The sequence below is a fragment of the Pseudonaja textilis genome, chromosome 2, assembly GCF_049901715.1.
Source record: "Pseudonaja textilis isolate UNSWEBS1 chromosome 2, rPseTex1.2, whole genome shotgun sequence".
Taxonomy (NCBI): Eukaryota; Metazoa; Chordata; class Lepidosauria; order Squamata; family Elapidae; genus Pseudonaja; species Pseudonaja textilis.
The window spans coordinates 182534761-182556123 of record NC_141991.1 but is presented as its reverse complement, the minus strand read 5'-3'; the positions used below and the strand labels follow the sequence as shown (position 1 = coordinate 182556123).

At 37.1% G+C, this 21363-nt stretch overlaps 1 protein-coding gene across 1 annotated transcript in view; it reads right to left on the bottom strand.

Moving 5' to 3' along the window:
• MLLT3 (MLLT3 super elongation complex subunit) overlaps positions 1-21363 on the bottom strand; it is a 139782-nt gene that overhangs the window by 39174 nt on the left and 79245 nt on the right. The window contains exons 3-5 of the mRNA XM_026718354.2: positions 15352-15434; positions 11238-11381; positions 5332-5451 (exon numbers count right to left, since the gene is read on the bottom strand). Coding sequence (XP_026574139.2) covers positions 5332-5451; positions 11238-11381; positions 15352-15434 — 347 coding nt within the window. The remainder of the gene's footprint in view (positions 1-5331; positions 5452-11237; positions 11382-15351; positions 15435-21363) is intronic.

Sequence of the window (21363 nt, the reverse complement as noted above, 5' to 3'; positions counted from 1 at the left end):
TCTGGCTTTCCTATTGACTTTGCTTGTCAGAAAGTCACAAAAGGGGACACTGAAACTAAATATGAATTAGTTGCCAAGCAGCCAAATTTTGATCACGTGACCATGGGAAGCCTGCAATGATCGTAAATGTGAAAAATGGTTATAAGTAACTTTTTTCAGTGCTATTATAACTTTGAACAGTGAGCAGCTTGGTGGCCTAGTGATGAAGACGCTCACCTTGGAAGTTTGAGAATTCAGTCCTAGTTACCAGCAGACCTTTCTGTTGGTTAGGGCACAAAGAAAAAAAATATGCTGCAAACTCCCTGTAGTATCAGGAAGGACATCTGGCCAGGAAACTCTCAGCTCCATCCAGTCACCCTGAACTCTACACTGAATTAAGGGATTACGGGGTCGTAAAAAAGGGAGTTTCATTGTAACTGAACAATCAGTAAATTAATGGTTGTAAGTTGAGGACAGTCATTATTTATATATTTAGAGAAGAGGTATCAAAAGACATTTTGTGAAATTCTACAGTACATTGAAGACTTCTAAAATAGTTTACACATGAAAGCATCTGCTGGGTAGTAAATGATTAAGTACTATGAGAATGGTTATTCTCTATTCTGAGCAAAACATTTAAAAGTTTGTTAAGAATATTCATTGTTGCTTTATATGAAACACTATTATGTTGTAAGATTATTAATCATGCTGAGGTAAAACAGAATTCACAACTTGTAAGTGAGTAAGCAGGATGGAGTTACTAAAAAAGTAATAAAATATATAGCTCTGATAATTTGCAGAACTGACTATGATTGTGGAACAAGCTTAAGCTTTAATTTAGAGAATATTTAACCAACAGGTGTCCAACCTTAGCAACTAAGACTATGTTGGCTGGGGAATTCTAAGGGTTGAAGTCCATAGGTCTTAAAATTGCCAAGGCTGGACACCCATGTTCTAACCAAACCATTTTTAGAAATGTATACAGGACCTTGGAGAGCTCCTGCCTATAGAAAAGCTTTTCCCAACCTGACGCTCTCCAGATGTTGAAACTTCTACTCCTAAAATTCCCAACTAAACTGGAAAAGGCCAAAGTTAACAAAACTGAATTTAATCACATAAAATGTATTCATAGTTTCATCTTGGAAAACTAATAAAATCACATGCAGATTGGTAGTTTCTGTGTTGTGGGTTCATGTGACTTTGGAATAATAATTTTCTAATGCTGAAATTACAAACTTTAGGATGAAACAGCACAGTTCCCACAGAATTAGCAACAGATCTCTGAAAAAAAAAAAAACATATCTAAAGATAATAACCTATTTTGGTTTGAAATACCTATGATTTACAGTTAAGAACATTGTTCAAAGCAAACCTGTGTGAATTCAATCAATATATAGCTTCCAGTGGTTATTTAAACCTGGATGTATGGTCACAGTTGGGATTGGAATTTCATTCATGAATTAATGTGGTTGTTAAGTGAGTCATCACGTGACTGGACCTGTTTTCACAACCATTTTTACTGCAATTATTAAGCCAAACTACATGCTGTTAACAGAATCATGTGATTTTTAAGGAAATCTGGTTTTCCCAATTGATTTTGCTTCTTGGAAGCCAGCTGGGAAGATCACACATGATTTGAAATCATGTAACTGCAAGAAAATGCAACTATTGTAAATGCAAGCCAGTTGTCAAGTGCCAAAATTACAATCATTTGACTACAGGGGTGGTGCAATGGCTATATTTTCAAGGATGGGTTGTAAGTCATTTTTTCCAAGACCATTGTAACTTTGAAGTGTTGTCAAATAATTGGTCATAACTCAAGGTTTACCTGTAACTATGTTTACTTATAATTGAGCTTAATCAAAACTTGCTTCCACCTAAAGTTGCAGAACGTTCCACCCTCAGTTTGACATGCATTGACTCTAATCTCATCTTTGAAGTTCAACAGCTGAAGTGTATCTTATGGTAGACTATAGAAGAAACATTACATTTAAATGAAAACAAAAGAATAGAAGTGTGAGTAGCATAAGAAAACAAATCTTATGAAATATTTTAGTAAGTCAGGAAACTCCATGTTTAATTATGCATAATTTACACTGACAATAGCAAGCTGCACATTTGGTGTTGCAACAAGTACCATTCAGCAGGCTTAATAAATGAGCTAGTTTAGAAATGATAATTAATCCTTATAAAATATATTTCCTTCCATTATGGCCACTTCTTGAAATCTTGCAAATGGATCAGAAAATGCAATAAAACCATGAGGAGAAAATTGTTACCTGTTTCATAACTGTGCAGGGAAAAAATTATGTTTTGCGTATGAAAAGAAGATTATATTTTGTTTCCAATCCAAAACAAATGATCACATTCTGGAAAGTCTGCCAAACCATTTTGGCTGGCCATAGTTCAACTAACAGATGCTTCACTTTTCACTGTTTTGGAGAGATCCTTGCGAGATGGGTAGAGCATGGTTAGAGCATATTGTCCCTTTTTCCTCTCTACAGTTCATAGGGTGGCATATCTTACTTACCTACCAGCTTCTAATCTTCCCTGTGCTTCACCTTCTCTCCCTAACTGTTTCTGTGGCTTCAATGACACACAACATATTCCACTAATACGCCCATCTGTGATATCTGGAAGCCATTTCTAAATTTTGTATCTTAAGGGAATATTCATGCGTATCCTGGTAGTAATATTGTCTGAATCATTAAAGAGCTGGTCATGACTACTTCTGAAGCTGTTTCCAGGTGCTCCAAGTGTAGGTATTTCACTCTAATGTTTTATATATACAACAACAACAATAGGTCTATTCTTTCTCAATCTGAACAAACAGAGTGACTTGGCCAAGACTCTGGTTAGATTCACAAACTGTTAAGCCAGTGAAAACTCAAACAAGCTAAATATGGCTTAATAAATATTGAATCAGTATTTCATAATGCAATCCTCTTCATGGGATTATTATTGCAATAAAATGGGAGTATGGGATTTACTGGGTATGCCACCTAAGGATAGCAAAGATAAAAGGCAAGAAATAACTAGAAGTATTGTTGGAACTGAAATATGAAATTCTTGTAAATAAATGTAAACAGAGACTTTCTTTCTAAAAGCTTTCTGTGAATGAACATGCGGAAATGCTCTTAAAACAACAATGTTGATGTCCCAAATATTGGAACTAAGAAAGAGATTTGGATTTTCAAAAGTAACTTCCATAATGAATTAGTTAAAAGTTGATCACTGGCTCCTAGAAGCTTAGTTAAAAGTTGATCACTGGCTCCTAGAAGCTAAGAAATGTTTTGTGTAGTCTTAATTACTTAAGAAATGATAAAATGAATTTTCTGAAAAACAAAATAATGATCCACGACTTTAATCTGGGTATCTTTCTGAATATCTGGGTGTGACAAGCATTATCTCCACCTGGCTATGAGCTCTACCAGTATTCTTGACAATGTGCTAATCTAATGAAGAAAAGACTTAACCTCTAAATGGTTAAATCAAGATAAGGTTGGTGCTTTTTAAATACTAATATTTCTTTTCAGTTTCTCCAGCAATGTCATCATCCTTCCAGGAATATCTCTGTTTTGGTGTGCTAAAGCCAATCAAAGTTTGCTCCAGCTTTGTTTCTTTTGTTGCTGATCTAGAACTACAACATCTACACTGGTAATTACTGAAGGGAGTATTAACCTTTTTACCTTCTTAGTAGCTCCAAAGTTATGATCTTTTCTCCCAATCTTTTCAAGGAAAGCTAGAAAGAAGCTGTAAACCAAGAGAGAAAAGTTGCAGGCTACTGCTTGCACAGATATTGTGATGGTTCCAGTGAGAAAAGATCATTGGAGACCACTCATCAATATTTCCCTCTCATACACCCTTAAGGTAAAGGTTTCCACTGCCCAGTTGAGTCCGACTCTAGAGGCGGTGCTCATCTCCATTTTTTAGCCAAGGGAGCCAAAGTTGTCTATGGCCATGTGACTATGCCGAGGGGCACAGAATGCTCTTACGTATTTATTTACTTGCATTTTCATGATTTCAAACTGCTAGGTGGGCAGGAGCTGGAGCAGGTAATGGGAGCTCATATGGCACTTGGGTCTTAAACCCAGGCTGTCGGTCTACCAACTGACAAGTCAGAGTCTGTTGAAACATTGCACCCCTCATACCAACTTAGCCAACCCTTATTTCAAAGGCCTACGCTCTTGCATCTCTGCATGAAGGAGGTGGTGGAAAAAATGAAGGGAAGTTTTTTTCTAGAGGGGAATTTTCTCTCCAAATTGGTGCCATTCCCTACTTTCACATTAGATTTTTTGGTACTTTTTTGTGAAAGTACCAAATAGTGAAAGTGAAAGTGAATAGTGAAAGACTATTTAGCAGCAGGAGGCAAACATTCACAATTTATCTAAGATCTCCCTCTTTCCAAAACTTTTTAAGATTCATTTCACAACTGTGTATTAGTTTGCAAATCTTCTATCACCCTGCCACACATCTTTCCCAAACAAATCCTCTCCCTAGTTTCCTGAGACACCAAAGTACCACTTGTATTTAGACTTAAAAAACTACGTTTAAATAATTATTTAGAATGTTTGAACTGAGTTATTACTCCACTGCCCCAACTAAAATTATTTGAATTTGTGGTAGGATGTTGTTACATTTGCTTGAATACTCAAAAGATTCTGTATTTATTTAGGTGTCAACATTAACTTTTCAGTTGAAAAGACTTTTAAATCTGTGGTAACTTCATTTAGGTGTCAACATTAACATATCAACACCTTGAACATTTAAATATCCTTTAGTTAATACATATTAGGGTGTGGCCTAAAACTGAACCATTGCAACATAGGAATCAGTTCTTGGACAGTGGGAACTTCCTTTGCGTTCCTCTTTCTTGCAACCAAAACATGTGACAAATCAAGGCCAGATTTGGGGCCTGATAAATACAAAAGGATAAAAAGAATATAGTCCCACCATAACATGTGATTTGCTGATGAAACTTACAATAGGTTTATATCCCTAATAAATACATGTTTTATTTCTACTAATTTGTTTCTCAACAGGCTGCGTCAACTCTAGAATTCAGTGCCAGGACAAAACGTGAGTAATTGTCTCAAGTACATTTAAATTTAAATAGGCAAAATAAACAAATAAATAAAGTAAGGGTAATACATATATTTAGTTATAAAATTTTCAGGAGCAAACATATTTAACTAACCCTAAATATTCAGATTATGTCTATTTTTTAATTGGTATGGATTTGCTGAAAAGGTTGAAGCATTTAACTAATTAATTCTTGGCTTATTGATCATTCAACATTCAAAACAGCTGCTGAAAACATATTCCAATTTCTAATCATAGACAACATCTTACCTTTGGCCCATGAGATGATTTTTTCTTCACTTCAGAAAAAGACAGGGAATTAGTGGGAAGATTAGGGAGATGAAGACTTTGCCCCGAAGCAACTGATGTTCCATCTGACATAACCATGATCTACAGTGATGAAGTAATAAAAATATTAGAAACGTTTATAAAATAAGCTGGAATATAAAATGAGGATCTTGGAGGTAGACAATTAAATATCTTAGGTAAACTGACAATTATGATTTCTTCTGTGGGCTGTATGTAATTGACAATCATTTTATTAATGCCACATGGCTGTCACCAGAATAGAAATGACAGATTGAAGTAATAAAAATATCTTCAACAGTGGCTTTAGAAGCTCAGAAAAATTAATATACTGTACAAAGAAATAACATGAATAAAAATTGTAAGTTTGATGAATTCATCCTGGAGGTGTGTTTCCCTTACACTACAGGTAGCAATGTTTGAAGGGTTAGAAGTTGCAATTCACCCTTCCGACCTTTTGAAAAATTGCATAAATTCAAGCATTCTGGTAATCTTATCAGATTACTGATATGCATATATGTGGGTTTATCTCAATTTTAAGGAGAAATGGGACAAAGAGTCTTTGGGAAGCAAGACATTCATATTCTCATCCTTAAATCCTCTAAAACGGGGACACTGGAGAGTTTTAAAGGACTGGAACTAGTTTTCTAGATTCCTTCCACTTCCGTGCCAATATTTAACAATGGAGCCAGACCAAAAGTGGAGCCAGACCAAAATAGGCTAGGGGGAAAAAAAAGATTTGTTTGTGGAATGAAGTGATTTTCTTTCTGGTAAGGGCATTTATATTCATTTTCACCTAATCAGTTTTCTGTGGACACCAATGCTTTCTGCTCCATTAATTTTATTTTTAAAAAGGCATCAGAAAAAAACCCAAATAAGCCTAAATTCATCTATTTTGCCACCACATTTAAGCAATATGTATATTTTACATAGTTTATGCACCTATTTAGGCTGTCTTTGGAATGTTCATATTAGGTATACAATGAAGTCAGATGTACCATCTGTTGAATCACTTAGATCTGGGTGTCAAACTCAAGGCCCAGGGGCCAGACGTGGCCCACAAGGTGCTTAGATCTAACCTGCGGGGCTGCCCTGGAAAAAGGAAAGGACCGGCCTGCGGTGCCTCTGCCAGTGAAAACCAAGCTCAGGAGGGCCATGGGAAGCCCTCCTGAGCTCCATTTTTGCTGGCAGAGGGTAAAGGAAATTGAGGCAGCCAAAAACGGAGCTACAGAGCCCGTTTTCACTGACAGAATGCTCAGGCTACTACAGGTGCCCCTGACATGAGTGATGTTGAACTGGCCATGCCCACCCTGGCTCCCAGAGGTCAAACCACAACCCTGATGCAGCCCTCAATGAAATCAAGTTTACACTTCTGACATTCCAGAATTTGACACGACCTAGACACCCAGAGTTCACTTGAAACCAAGTTCCCTAGGAGGGAAATTGTTCGAATTCATAAAGGATCAAATGAAAAACTGCAACTCCAGGTAAATAATCATTCTTTGTGTTGGGAATAGAAATAAGCATTAAAACAAATCAATCAAAACTTTACTATGGTCTAAGACCAGAGTATGGAGAGTGGCATACAAACGATTTAAAAGCATAAAAGATACACCAGGATTTTTTAAAATTACAGTAAAAAGCTTTAAAAAAACATGAAAATCTGAAAGAAATCTTTAAAAAAGATCTTAAAAGGGGGATAGGAACAATAGATAGGCATAGAGAATTATGGCAATTTAAATCTATTACAATACAAATCATTCTAGAAAAATGAAGTAGATGCTCTTTAAAACTGGCTTATGCCATAGGTTATTTTCTGATTGATTTTAAATGCTGCCATGCAGAACCTGGCAACACTATGTGCTATTGCAAGGCTGGTTGTCTTAAAGCATCAGGAGAAGTAAAATTGTCCTATGCTCCCTGGATATGTACACAATAATAGTGAGACGAGGCTAGAACAAATGTCTCCGTAGTACAAGCACTGGAGAGGAATGTGTTCTGTTGTTTCTGCATGTCCAGAGTTATACACTGTCTTCCCAGGTAGGGGGCCTTCCTGTATCGGGAAAGTTCAGTTGAGGGGAGGGCATGACATCATGCCAGAGTAAAGGCTCTCCAGCAATTCGGTACTTCAAGTTAAATTTGGGGGGATGGGAGAGTACCTGTTGGGTTCAGTAGCAATAAAAGTTGGGGACATAGCTAAGTCATATTGGTGCTCTGTGTGTGCTATATATTGTTTAATGAGTGCTTTGGCCTAATTGTATCCTATGCTGAGTAAAAGATCTGTGGAGAAGTCCAAAGATGAGATTTATTCTTTTTACCCTGTCATTTTCCATGTGGACTGAAAATCATTACTCATAGTTAGTGAGGCAAGGTTAAGGGGAGAAAGGGTTAGTGAGAGCCAGTAGTTGAGCATAGTCACCCATGCTGCAATGCCTCTAATTTCATGAGACCTGTCTCCAGTCTTAGGGTGGTATAAGAGACACACATTAAAACATAGTATGCTCTGAACTTTGTAGATTAAGTACGAAGAACTTTGGATTTATCATCCATAGGCTACAGCTACCGTGTTTCTCCAACAATACGGCCTCCACCAATAGGAAGGCCCAGCATGTTTTCTTGGCATAAAATCAAATTAAGCCCCTCCCCACAAATTAAGGCTTATATTAAACATGTGAAATGGGGGGAATGGCGGGGGGGGCTTGCTGTTAGGAAGTACTTTTGTTGCATACCTGGATATGGTGCTGCCTGTGTTGGTGGGGCACTTCGTATCGGGAGACCTTCCGCCACCATTGCTTTCCCTTCTCCCTTGCTGCCACAGTGTTTAGAGCAATGCTGCGGCGTTTGGCGCAGCCATGTGTGGCCAGCCAGGGCTCCTCCCTGCAACCGGAGCCCTGTGGAGACACTTGGCTTCAGGTGCTCCTGTCGCTGCCTTCCCTTTGCCTTCGAAGGTAAAGCCAAGTCTTTTAAAAATGACACCCAACTACAACAAAGCCTCCCCTGCCCGACAGGGCAGCCCAACCCCACGTGGGGAGGCAAATCTCCCGGGGCCACAGCGCAGGATCGGCCCACCTCGGGAGAAGCACCCAGCCATCATCCCTGCCTGGTGTCGGGCAGAGCGTGAAGAGCGATGCAGCCCCAGGAGATTCGCCTCCCCACATGGGGTTGGGCTGCTCTCTCGGGCAGGGGAGGCTTTGTTGTAGTAGGGCATCGTTTTTAAAATAATTGGCTTCACCTTCGAAGGCAAAGGGAAGGCGGCGACAGGAGCGCCTGAAGCCAAGTGTCTCCGCCGGGCTCCAGTTGCAGGGAGGAGCCCTGGCTGACCAAACGTGGCTATGCCAAACGCCGCGGCATTGCTCTAAACGCCACGGCAACAAGGGAGAAGGGAAAGCAATGGTGACGGAAGGTGTCCCGATACGAAGTGCCCCACCAACGCCGAGGTCAACATCCAAGCTGTTGCCGCCTGCCCACCTGAGGATTCTGGGGGGGGGGGGAATTAAGTCACCCCCGAAAAGACAGCCTAGCCATTTTTTCGGGGGTCAAGAAAAAATAAGGCCCAGCCTTATTTTGTGAGAAACACGGTAATAATATTGTTTTACTTTCGTAGAAAGACTTTAGTATACCTGATGTAAAACCCTGGATAAAGTCATGTTTTCATATGAACATACTGCACGTATGAACTGGTCTTGTAGCATTATGGAAGTCCAGTCTATTTTTAATGTAATATATTTTTAAATGTAAAAATATTAATCAGAATGCAGTGGTAAAAATTAACATAAACTAAACTTAGAGAAAGAAATCAGAATAGAAAGCATTAAAAATGCAGAAAAAATAAAGAAAAAGAATACAGTATAAGGTATAATACAATTATCTACAAACTGCCCAGAGTCATTCTAAGAGTGATATGGTTATCTAAATTTGAGGAAAGAAAAAAAGGAAGGGGAGGAAAAAGGGAGGGAGGGAAGGAAGGAAGAAGGAAGTAACAGTTTTCCAACCTTTATTACAGCAAATATAAACAAATTTAATAATTCTTCACCCCTACAAGGTTAAACAGATATTTCTTTATCCTATATCGGTCAATATTTAATTTGTTGTTTAAGAATGAACTTTGAGCTTTTTGTTTCATACTATATAATGTATTTCAGTATATATCTTTTTCTTTTTTCTTAATCTGTGTTTGTTTTCTTCTCAGCTTTTTATTTGGTCTTTTTTTCTGTATCTTTATAGATTGACAGTAATAACAAGGAGTCTGTTCTTCCTCATGATCTTGACATCCTCTTTCACCGAGCCCACAGCTTTGGGAAGGATGCAAATGGAGCAATGATGGAAGAAAGAGATACCCACCCAACCATCCAGATTCTAGCCAGTGATCGCAGAGATCATGGTCAGATTATCCTTACCCTGATCAATGTGATTCACAGACATGTATAAATAACTAGATTCCAACCAGGAAAACAATGATTATGTGAGGTGAGCAGACAACTTTTCTAAAGATTTATAATCATTTTTTGGCAAGCCAGAAACTGCTGCTCTTTTTGGCTTGTAAAACAAAAAAACTACTGAGAACACGTACCATGTAAAGGCATAATGTGATTTGCCTGTTTCAGTTTAGCATGATATATGGATAGGATGTGTGTGTTTCTAAGATTTGTTTGTGGTTTCATGGCTTATTCTAAGTTTATTTTGTGAATGCTCAGGAACAAAATAAAGTAATTGATCAAATTATAGTCATCTTGCTTATGTACGGTCATCTTGCTTATTTACAAATCGGATTTTGACTTGCATAGTAAAATATGGTTGAAACTACTTTATATATTTATGAATTTAAATGAGAAATATTTAGCCTTCGCTGGCCAGTACTTATTATTCTTTTTTTTCCCTATGAATCATGTAGACACCATAACGAAAGTAGACCTAATTGCAGATTATTCTGTGCAAAAATATGAATTTTGTGGTCTATCTGTGTGTGTTGTCATGTATTTTATATGAATGAAATATCCTATATGCTTCATTAAACCAAATTACATTCAAAAATTGAACTGAGAACTATGAATTCACATGAAATTACACTTTAAACAAATGTTCAATGTTAACAGGAAGAAATTGGGCTTTACTATCTAAGTTATTACACAAATGTTTAAAGGTAGAATGTAAGTTTCATTTCAAATTTGAGAAATTTTCAATAAAAGATGCTAACCCCACTCCAGAATTACTCTACTGGAGGAAATTCTTTAATATATTGTTAAGCATAGCAAACAGTACAATAAAGTTATCTTTCAAAGGATGTTTGGAAGTGAGGGAAGACACATATCAATTATTAACACTGAATCTGGTACACTGAAGTGAATGAGCCTCGAAGTTCTTAACAAAAAATTCCTCTTTTTTCCTCAAAGAAGTAAATCTGTTTTCATAAACCCAACCTTGCTGTTTCAATTACTGTATAGGTTAAACATAAGAAAAATGGAAGAAGTATTAATTTGAAGATGCTTTTAAAGCACTCCATATTTAACTCTCAACTTGACTCCCTGTAAAGGTTCTTAATAAAGGGATAGACTTTCTTTCACATGTGTATTCAATCACCTGAACATTGAAAATTACATTTCAGAGCTCCTTTAGGGAGTCTTTTTTGCAGTATGGTTTTATCCTGATATATAGTATCTGCATCTCTGCTACTATTTCACTTTTATTTGGTGTCATTGGCTTCATGTTGTACCTGAGGTACCTATATTATGTGATCAAGACCATCTGTGCAAAAAAAAAAACCCAACCACTACTTTTTAACTTAAGAGATTTTGTTATGGAGGAAGGGAAACAACTTTCACTGTGCTTAGAATCTACTTCGTGATTTGCTGTTTGTTTTTATATAAACTCACTCCGCCAGCTTTAAGTAGCTTTCTTCTGAACTCCTCTGTTGGATTGTTAAAAGTAAGCTTTTCACAGCGAAGATGGTTTACAGGTGGGTGTCCTTCCAGATGCAGGAACAGATCATAGTCAAAGCGGACTTTCTTCGGTTCTTCCTACAGGTTAGAACAGAGTCAGACAAAACTGGAAAAAAAACCCTGACACTATATGACATGCTGGCTTTTATCCCAAAACTATAGATTACATTCATTTACTCATAAAATATTGTGGTAATTGGTTTTTAAAAAGTGAATAGACATTTGGGCTGAGGACTTTCCAGATTGAGTTATGACCTGGGACTCACTAAAAATTAGGATTTTTAAATTAATGAGAAAGAAAAGATTATTTTGAATCTGATCAAATCAAACTTCCAAAATTCACTCACACAGCATTTCTTCCACACTCTTTTACACTGTAGAATTATTGCATTAAACTTTGACAGGATTACATATTGTACAGATGCCTACCACAAGCATATTATCCATGTATTGCCAAGTTGGCACTGATTATCCATAAAAAATCAAGGTGCTAATTATGATTTATAAGGCCTGAAAATGTTTTAGATTTTTTTTTCTATAGCTTATTGTAGCTATTAAGATCAACCAAGAAGTCCTAATTAATAATAGTGTAGCAGGTCAAATGCTGTTTTTCCTTTATTACTAGCAGCACAAATACTTTCAACTACTGCTTGATAATATTATCTGAGTGTCTTGGGTTGGAAACAGGTAAATTAAAGAGTGAAATAGAAGTATTTATACATACAAATTTAAAGTAATTGTATAAAAATCAATTTCCTCCATTTTAAAACAAAGAATCAATGCTAAAAGACAGTGATTTGCCAGAATTAACTATTAGTCAGTGCCTAAACTAAATTAGACAAAATTTAAAATAAATTTTGATTTAAATTAGACAAAAATTATCTGGTAGTAAATTACTATAGTAAAAATTTAATCAGCAATGCTGACTGGAGCCCAGATATTTAATACTGATTTGCATCATGAGCTTAAACATATTTGCTCAGAAGTAATTTTCACTAGATTAAGGTTGAATTATGTACGAAATGGCAGCCTTAAATCAAACTGTGTTTAATTCTCTGTTAAAGCCAGAAGAAAGGTATACAAAACTGTGTGCCTAAATGACTTTAAACTGATGTCCACCATAACATCTCAGTAAAAATGCTTCCTCTGTGTCTGTGAAAGGTTTTATTACATATATTGTAAAAAATTTAATTATATCTCAGCTGTTTCAGGATGGAAATGAATTGTTATACCAGCTATTCTATTATTGCCTGACAAAAAGTCTATTTGTTTAGCAAATTCTCCAGGAAAGGACCACCTTTATGTGTTGGACAACCATGATACAGTTTATAGAATAAGAAAAAAAATCAAAATACTATTGTGCTGTGTATATATAGCATAGTAATCGCTAGAGAACCAGAAGAGGATAACTGCTGTACAAAGACTTCATCCTGAAGCAATTTCATATTCAGCAGGATTTTGGTTTTTTTATACCTGAGACTGGCTAAATTCAGACTGCCAAGTAACATAAATTGAAAGTGATAGTAAAAAAACAACAACCTTATTTTCCAAGCAAAATCTAAAGTATGAGTAACATATAATTTAATATAGAATATTTTAAGTTCAACCTTTTGTTACAAGCAAAAGGACTCATTTTTTCTACACAAAAATCAACATGAATAGGACCTAACATGAACAAAATATATTTGAAATCAATTGGGCAAACTCTACAAAACTACTCTGTTCTGAACGTCTATGTACATGGCATAAGTAACAGCTAACCATCCAGTGGTGGGATTCAAATTTTTTTACTACCGGTTTTGTGGGCATGGCTTGGTGGGCGTGGCAGGATAAGGATACTGTAAAATCTCCAGTCAGAGGTGGTATTTGCCGGTTCTCTGAACTACTCAAAATTTCCACTACCAGTTCTCCAGAACTGGTCAGAACCTGCTGAATACCACCTCTGTAACCATCAGTGTTCTGTACAGTTCAGAATGGCCAACAGCTTTGTTAAATGGTAAAATAATTAAGTGTGGACCAGGATTACATAATGAATCAGAACTAGGTTTCATGCAGTCTAGTATTTTCTTATTTCAACAGTCAGCCAAAAGCCTCATAGGAAGCATAAGCTTGCCATAAGAGCTCAGTTTCCCACTCTCATTTTCTAGTAAGTGGTACTGAAAGATTTATAAGAGTAATATATTGCCATTTAATGTTTATATAGATATAGTGGGAATTTAGACTGTGTTTGTCAAAAGTAATTCTTTCCATTCTATTTATAAAAGAAGAAAATATATTCCAGTCTCTTGGAAAAAAATAATATTCCTATCCTGAAAGTCAGGCATTTGGGTGTTTTAAGAAATTTCTTGATACTCAAAATATTTGGATTTATCAGAAAATATCTATTGACCAAAGCCAATTATTTTAAGGATAGCTACTGTATATGATTTGATTCTACTTCATCTAATGGAATATTAAAAGTCACAACACTACATTAAAAAGCTTATTTTAAAAATAGTAGAATTGAATTAAAAAAATAAACTCACTTTTATTCCCAGTGATATTCATTATTTTCCAGTGAATGAAATTTATTTAGGGTAAAATGTAGTAGCTTGGCTAAAACAACAGATGGTAGATATAACTTCAAATCCTTAATTTCCTCTAAACTGTACTATTTTTACATTTTATGTTTTAAATACCACAAAGAGCAGCCTCCTTCCTTAACAAAGCATTATTTAACTGTCTTATTCTTCCAAAATATAATCTCCACCTCTCATCTTACAAATTCATTTTCCATTTCAGAATAAAGGAAACCCAACATCACATGTGCGGAAGGCAGTTTGACTTTGCTTTTCCCTCTTTTCCATTACAGACCTCTATACAGCCTTAAAGAACCCTTCCTGAAATCAAAAGGACTTATAAAGAATTGTGATATGTGTTTAACAGTCCTAAAGTAGGCAAGTAGGAATCAATTAAAATTAGAAAACTATTTACGCTTCTCACTGCAGATTACATCTATCACTATTTACTGTAACACAAGTTAAATTAGAGAATTTTAAAAATATTCATTGATTTCATGGAACCTTTTAAAGAGTCTTAGGGCCTGCAAGCGGATTCCCCAGGCCATACCGACCACTCTAAACTTTTATCTCCTGGAAGTCAGAACTTTCCTTTCAAAAGAAGGGAAATAGAAGTCAGAACTTTCCTTTCAAAAGAAGGGAAAAGTTAAGTAAGCTCCTATAATAAATGATTTCATTAAATATAAAGGGTAAACATTCAATACCCTATTGAAAATAACCAAAATCAGCTTTTACATTGATTGTATCTTACATAAATTTAGAATACCCTGTATAAAAATGAGATTAATGAAGCTAACTAAATTAATGTCCCAACTAGCTGTCTTAGGTATGTATGTTTCTGTGTATCTCTTGGTTTATTGCCACAAAATAAGCAGGTATTTTTTCTTCTTCTGAAATAACAGTTAAGAACTTAAAACATTTATTCAAAGCAACTTTAACAGAGATAAGTTAACTGTAATAATTAAATTATCATCTTTTAAAAAGCAGTGTGATAAAGATTTGAAGTCATCTATATGATAATTTTATTAAATTATAAATTTCTATCAATATTCAAAATGTATTATGAAAGTTAATCACTCCCATTAAGACAGAAACAGTATCCATAATGAATTAAATTTCCTTATCTATTGGATAGCATCTAATGTTGCATTAGTGGATTTTTAAACAACAAAACGTCTCCATCTGTTCTTGAATATCTGTTAGGCAGCATCTTACAACTCACTATATCTTTTGAAAGAATAGCAACAGGCTGCAAGGGAGATACAAAATCTACTTCTTGGATTGATGCCATTCCATCGGCAGACACTTCATGTGGATTTTCCAGGCATATTTCAAGGATTGAAAAGGGTTTATGAAATCTATGGCAAATGAAATTTTATCAGCAGATTTTACACTGACATTTAGGAAATCATTGAAAGGGAAATTTAAAGAAGAAATCTAAAGAACTTAATATGTATGTATAGAGAAATTGAAAGAACAGCATTACGTACCTTGTTTTTAAAGTAAACCTCTATTGGCAAAATAAACCCAGCATACCCAGATTCTTCAACTTTGTATGGTGGATCTTTGCACACTGAGGGGGAAAAAGAAAAAAAGGTTGAGTTTATAGTTTGAACAATAATTCTATGGCTAAATAAATTCAAATTGCCAAAAAATGGCTTCAATTTTTTTGACTAGTTAGCTATTCACAGCATAATTCTAATATTTCTTCCCTCTTCTGATCCAGGAGCAAGACAAAACTAAAGTGGATTTCTTGGAGGATGGTCAGAAACATGGCATGCTATTTTGTTTTCAGGAATTTCCATTTTTGGAAATACCTATTTTTATGAAATTAATTCATATCATAGTTGACAGGAAAATACTAGGAAGTCTAGTGGAATTATAACAATACTCATTAATAGTTTCAGGTGCTTCTTAAAAGCACATATAGGTGGCCATAGCATGCCACAATTAGAATATAAAAGGTTTTAATGTTTGTCCCTTTGTCTTTCAATCCCTGTAGAAGTTCAATAAAGAAATGTATATACTATTTGACATCTCACAATATATCCAAGAAATCCAATAAAAATGTCCAAGGAAGGAAGCCTCTGAATTTTCTGGATTATGCAAACTTTATTGACTTTTTAAAACAATAATAATTCACTTCATTATTTTTGGTGTCTTACAGTAGATATTTGTACCGCATAAAAAATAAGCGTGCCTCTAGTTTTTGTTGAATAAATTAATGACTTGGCCCCACAGATATAGAGAATCAGATTTCACATTTTTTAAATCAAAATTTTGTAGAAAACTGGACTTGAAAGCAGTTTAATTGCCAAACAGATAGATTTATTTATATAAAAGACATTTCTATGACAATTCTGTACTCCCCAATAGTTTTATGCTGCTTAAGGTCAGGGATGGTTTTCTACCGGTTCGGACCGGTTTAGGCAAACTGGATGTTAAATTTGCCTCTGGTTCGCCAAACTGGTTTTTGAACTCACCGGTTGGCTACGCCCACCCTGCCCCTCCCCTCCCCTCCCAGGAATCTCCACGTGGCCCATTTTTGATACAGGTAAGTGCAGGGTCCGCGCTGAGGCTCTGGGAGGGGGAAAATGGGCCTTCTGGAAGTCCGGAAATGGGCCTATTTCCAGCTTCTGGAGGGACTCCAGAGCCCAGGGGAGTCTGTTTTCACAGTCCCAGAGGCCCGAGGGAAGCCTCTGGACCCTTGGGAAGGCAAAAAATGGCCCTCCCAGAAGTTCCGGTAGGCCATGCCCACGCCCACCCAGCAACTGGGCAGTGAACCAATTGCTGTTTTTTTTTTTTAATCCCACCCCTGCTTAAGGTCTTTACTCTCCAAGCACTTATGAGTTTTCTCAAAAGGTTTTCTTTAAATGTAAGGAAAGGCTGGCCAGTTAATTGTTAAATCCAGAACTTTTTTCTGGAATATTACTTAGGTTTTAAAATATAAGTGCAACACTATAAGATTTTAAAACACATTTATTGTATATATACATAAGATTCTTGATTATTCAAAAAATGTATAAATAGTTCTGTATTTTATGAATATATTTAATTTTATGTATCTGTTCATTAAACATAATAATTGATGAATAAATTAAAACTGCTCATTTAATACAACTACTCCTGAACAAAACTGTGCTATTATATTGTCTCTAATTGTAATAGTAAAATTTTTATTGCTTTTTTATACTATTAATCACACCTCACAATCCTAGTAAGGGTTCCAACATCACCAATATCTCATAAAAAATCAAAATCAAGTTCAATAACTAAACCAAAGCACAACTTTAACTTACAAAGCTCACTCACAGTAATCTTAACCTGGATTCAAATATAACAAGGAAAACTAAGAAGCGTGATTTGGGGGAAAGGGGGCAATTCTAGCAAGAAAGTGCTAGAATTAGCAAGGATATTTTAAACAAGACAATAAAAAGCAATGCTAGAAGAATAGATGGAATGAGTTAAGTGGCTTCAGTAACTTCTTGAAATGTACATTTTCATACTTCCAACATGAAGTCAGGATTTATTTCATGGCAAAGCAAGCTATTTCAAGAACTAATAGTAAATTATATTCACACAGAGTGGAAATTCCACTAATAAAAGCATCCAGCTTTAATATTCTGGGCTGGCATAGAATCTGCATTAAGAAATGACAGCTAGAGCTCCAGAACAAGCACAAAAGGTAAGACTTTTACCTTCATGTCTTGCTCATGGATTTCCAGGAAGCATCTGTCTGGCCACTGTTGAAAACATGATGCTGGACTAAATGGACCCTGATCCAGCCAAGCTCTTACGTTCTTATTCTGGAAATTTAACACATACATATTTTGGAAATAGGAGAGCAAATCAATTTCAGAAATGGTCGGTGTTCATATATCTCAACACACTAAAGGTCAGAACAGTGAAACCCATTTAGACAAGAATTGCCGTCCACTTATCCCCAGTTCTAACAGATGAATTTATCTAGGCACCTTTATTACTTCATAACTGAATTACTGAATGAAGTATAATCATAAAGAATAACAACGTAGTTAAATGTTTCTTATCTCCTCACATATATTTTTCAATGAAACTTATTCATACATTTTCACTGGGAGTGACATTTCGATTGGTGCTTATTTTGAAAATAGAGACTCAAACATTTTTTATTATTGCACACAGGTAAAATTAATTTTTCTGACTTTATACATTCATATACAGATTATTTATCAACTGACTATGTGTTTTTTAAACTTCTGGATATCAAGATCAACAATCACAGGGAAAAAAACCCTGCTTAAATCTATATATATATATATATGTGAAATACCACTCATACATCATCACAAAATCTCCAGAAACGTAAAGCCTACAAACTTGAAATTTGGCACCTATGTTCCTCTTGGCTTCTTGGTGCTCACTAAGGATATTTCGAAATGACCACCAGAGCATTAGTATTTTGTATATTATTATTAACATGCTCTGATGCTAAGGAGTTCTACTCCCCCTCCCCACCTGAAAAGAAATCTCTTCCAAATGCAAAACACAAGCAGAGTAGAGGAGTTTCAGTTTTAGATTCACAGCAGCAGCTTTACTACAGAACAGTTGAGCTAAGCCACAACCAGGCTCCTTGCTGTCTCCTTCTTGCTCACACAGCAAATACTGTTTGAGTTTCCAAACACCCCTCAACTCTCTCACACACTGACAGGACTCTAGCCAGATGAATACCGATGGATGCTGACAGGCAGAGGAAGATTTTTTTCTCCCTTATTTTCCTCCCCCAAAACTAAGCCCGACCACATACTTTCATAGCAAAGCATGGGTATTGAGCTAGTTCATATAGATCAGGGGTAGTCAACCTTTTTATACCTACCGCCTACTTTTGTATCTCTGTTATTAGTAAAGTTTTCTCTAACCGCCCACTGGTTCCACAGTAATGGTGATTTATAAAGTAGGGGACAAAACCCTTACTGCCCACCATGAAAGCTGGAACGCCCACTAGTGGGCGGTAGGGACCAGGTTGACTACCACTGATATAGATGTTCTGACCTAGGCTTCACAAAATCACGAAACAGACTCCTTGTCCCGACAAAACCCCTTTTTATTAGGCCAATTTGAAAGCCTATCATTCATATCCAGCAAAATCCTGGCAAACAGTCTTTCAAGGGTGAATTGCAACGACAGACCTTATCAGGCTTGGAGAGCTGCCAGGCCGATAGCTTCCAAGTGCCACACTGTACAAGGAAATACTTGGCAAGGAGTCTCTGTGAGTCACGAACTCAGATAAACAGATCTTCACACTAATTGTCTCCTGCAAACACCACTCCCCTTTCACTCCTCTTCATTCCCTATGGGAGAGGCCCTTCACTGTCCAACTGTGCCTTGTTCCTTAACTATTCCCTTCTCCTGATGGCTCTGCGCATGTGCACATTGGGAACAGGCTCCAGCTGTTCTTCTGCCCCACTGATCTCCAACTCTGAAGGCAGCTGATAACTGTCGGATGGCCCTTGCCCCATCGCTGCATCCAACACAGAGCACTCATCAGAGCCTTCCCAGACTCCAGGACTGGCCCATGTTCCTCCCCAGCCTCCTCATTTCCCGAGTATGCCACCAGCTCTGCTGAGTGTTGGCGGGCCACAACAATAGAGTTGAACAAAAAAGTGTGTTAAGCCTACTGAATTTTATTTATTTATTTAATTTATATTGCCGCCTATTCGCCCATGGTGACTCGAGGCAGCTTACACAATGTAAAACCATATTTAAAACAAAAAATAAAAATAAAAAACAATAAAAACTAACAAAAAGAATCAAATAAATTAGTAAAGTACAATAGAACAAAATTTGGGAAAACAAAAAAACAAAACAAAAAATAAATCAAAAACAAAAACCAACTCCCACCCCCTGCCCCGATGACAGCAGATCACACTAGCCATTTGATGGGCTCCATTCCTCTCTGGGTTCCCCAGGCCTGCTGGCAAAACCAGGTCTTCAGTGCCTTTCGGAAGAGTGCTAGAGTAGGGGCCATTCTAATCTCTGGGGGAATGATATTCTAGAGAGAGTAAGCTACCATGGAGAAGACCTTTCTTCTGGGTCCCGCCAGTTGTATCTTCCTCATGGGTGGGACCCGCAACATTCCCTGCCTTCTCAATCTAATGGGTTGGGTAGAAGTGACTGGCAAGAGATGTTCCTTCAGATAACCTGGACCCAAGCCATGAAGGGCTTTAAAGGTGACAACCAGCACCTTGAACTGCACCCAGAAGCAAATCGGCAACCAATGCAGCTCCTGCAGGAGAGACGACCCATGTGCGCACCGGGGTCTGCACAAAACCATGCAGGCCCCTGCATTTTACACCAACTAGAGCTTCTGGATGCTCTTCAGGGGAAGCCCCATGTAAGGCGCATTGCAATAATCAAGACAGGAAGTGACCAGGGGGGCATGAGTGAGTAGGGACTGTTGATCCAGGAAAGGGCATAACTGGTGCACAACCCGCAGTTGTGCAAAGGCCCTCCTGGTAACGACTGCCATCTGCTGTTCATACAGGAGTCGTGAGTCCAGGAAAACCTTCTTCCTGAGCCATCAAACACAAACCCAGAGCCACTCAGTCTTGCAAGGGTTTAGTTTCAACCCGTTGCTCCCCATCTAGCCCCTACAGCCTCCAGGCACTGCAAGAGGGAGGACACAGCAATACTTAACTCATCACACGCCAAGACAATAATTTAATTTATTAAATTAATTAAATAATTTAATGCACTTATTGTACATTATTACTTATTAAAATTATGCCACTACATTCTGATATCTTTCTGCCAGATTCCTTCCACAGGAAACTGGGGGACTGTAAAACAAAACAAAAAATCCAACTCCTTGAGCAAGGGAGACCCTTGGAAACTTATGCAGTCCACAAGATGGCCATCCCTTATTTAAACTACTGATTTTATTCTTCAACTGAGAATAAAAATATTAGTATTTTCATCTTCAAGATTATGGGATGATATGACTGCTAAAAATGAAAGTATACCAAGGCCATATAAACTGAATAAATCTGCTCTTAATTTCACATAATTTTCTTCTATATAATTTCCAAGTTTATGACAGACCTTCAATAAAAGAATTATGCAATGTTGACAGATCTAGTTTATATACCTTGTCCCCAAAAACCAGACCTGGTGTTATTTTCTTTTGGGCCCTGAAATAAGCACTACAGCTTATTTTGGGGGGTGTCTTCATGTTTTTGATGGCCACTGCCATGAAGTGGGGGGTGGAGCTGCCCAACGTGCACACCGGCTTATCTCAGGGTCCTGTGGTCCTGACAATTACCTCGCGGCAGCAGCACCAGTAGCCATGTGCAGCCGGAGCCCACGTGGCCACCAGCTTACTTCTTCCGGCACCAGTGCAGCGCTGGAGCAGGAGGCCTAGTGACTCAGTCAGGCAAAGTGCTTGTCAGCTCCATTTCCAAGCACCCAAACACTTTTCTCCTGGACAGAGAAATGAGACTCGAAGCTTTGTCTGCTTGCAAATG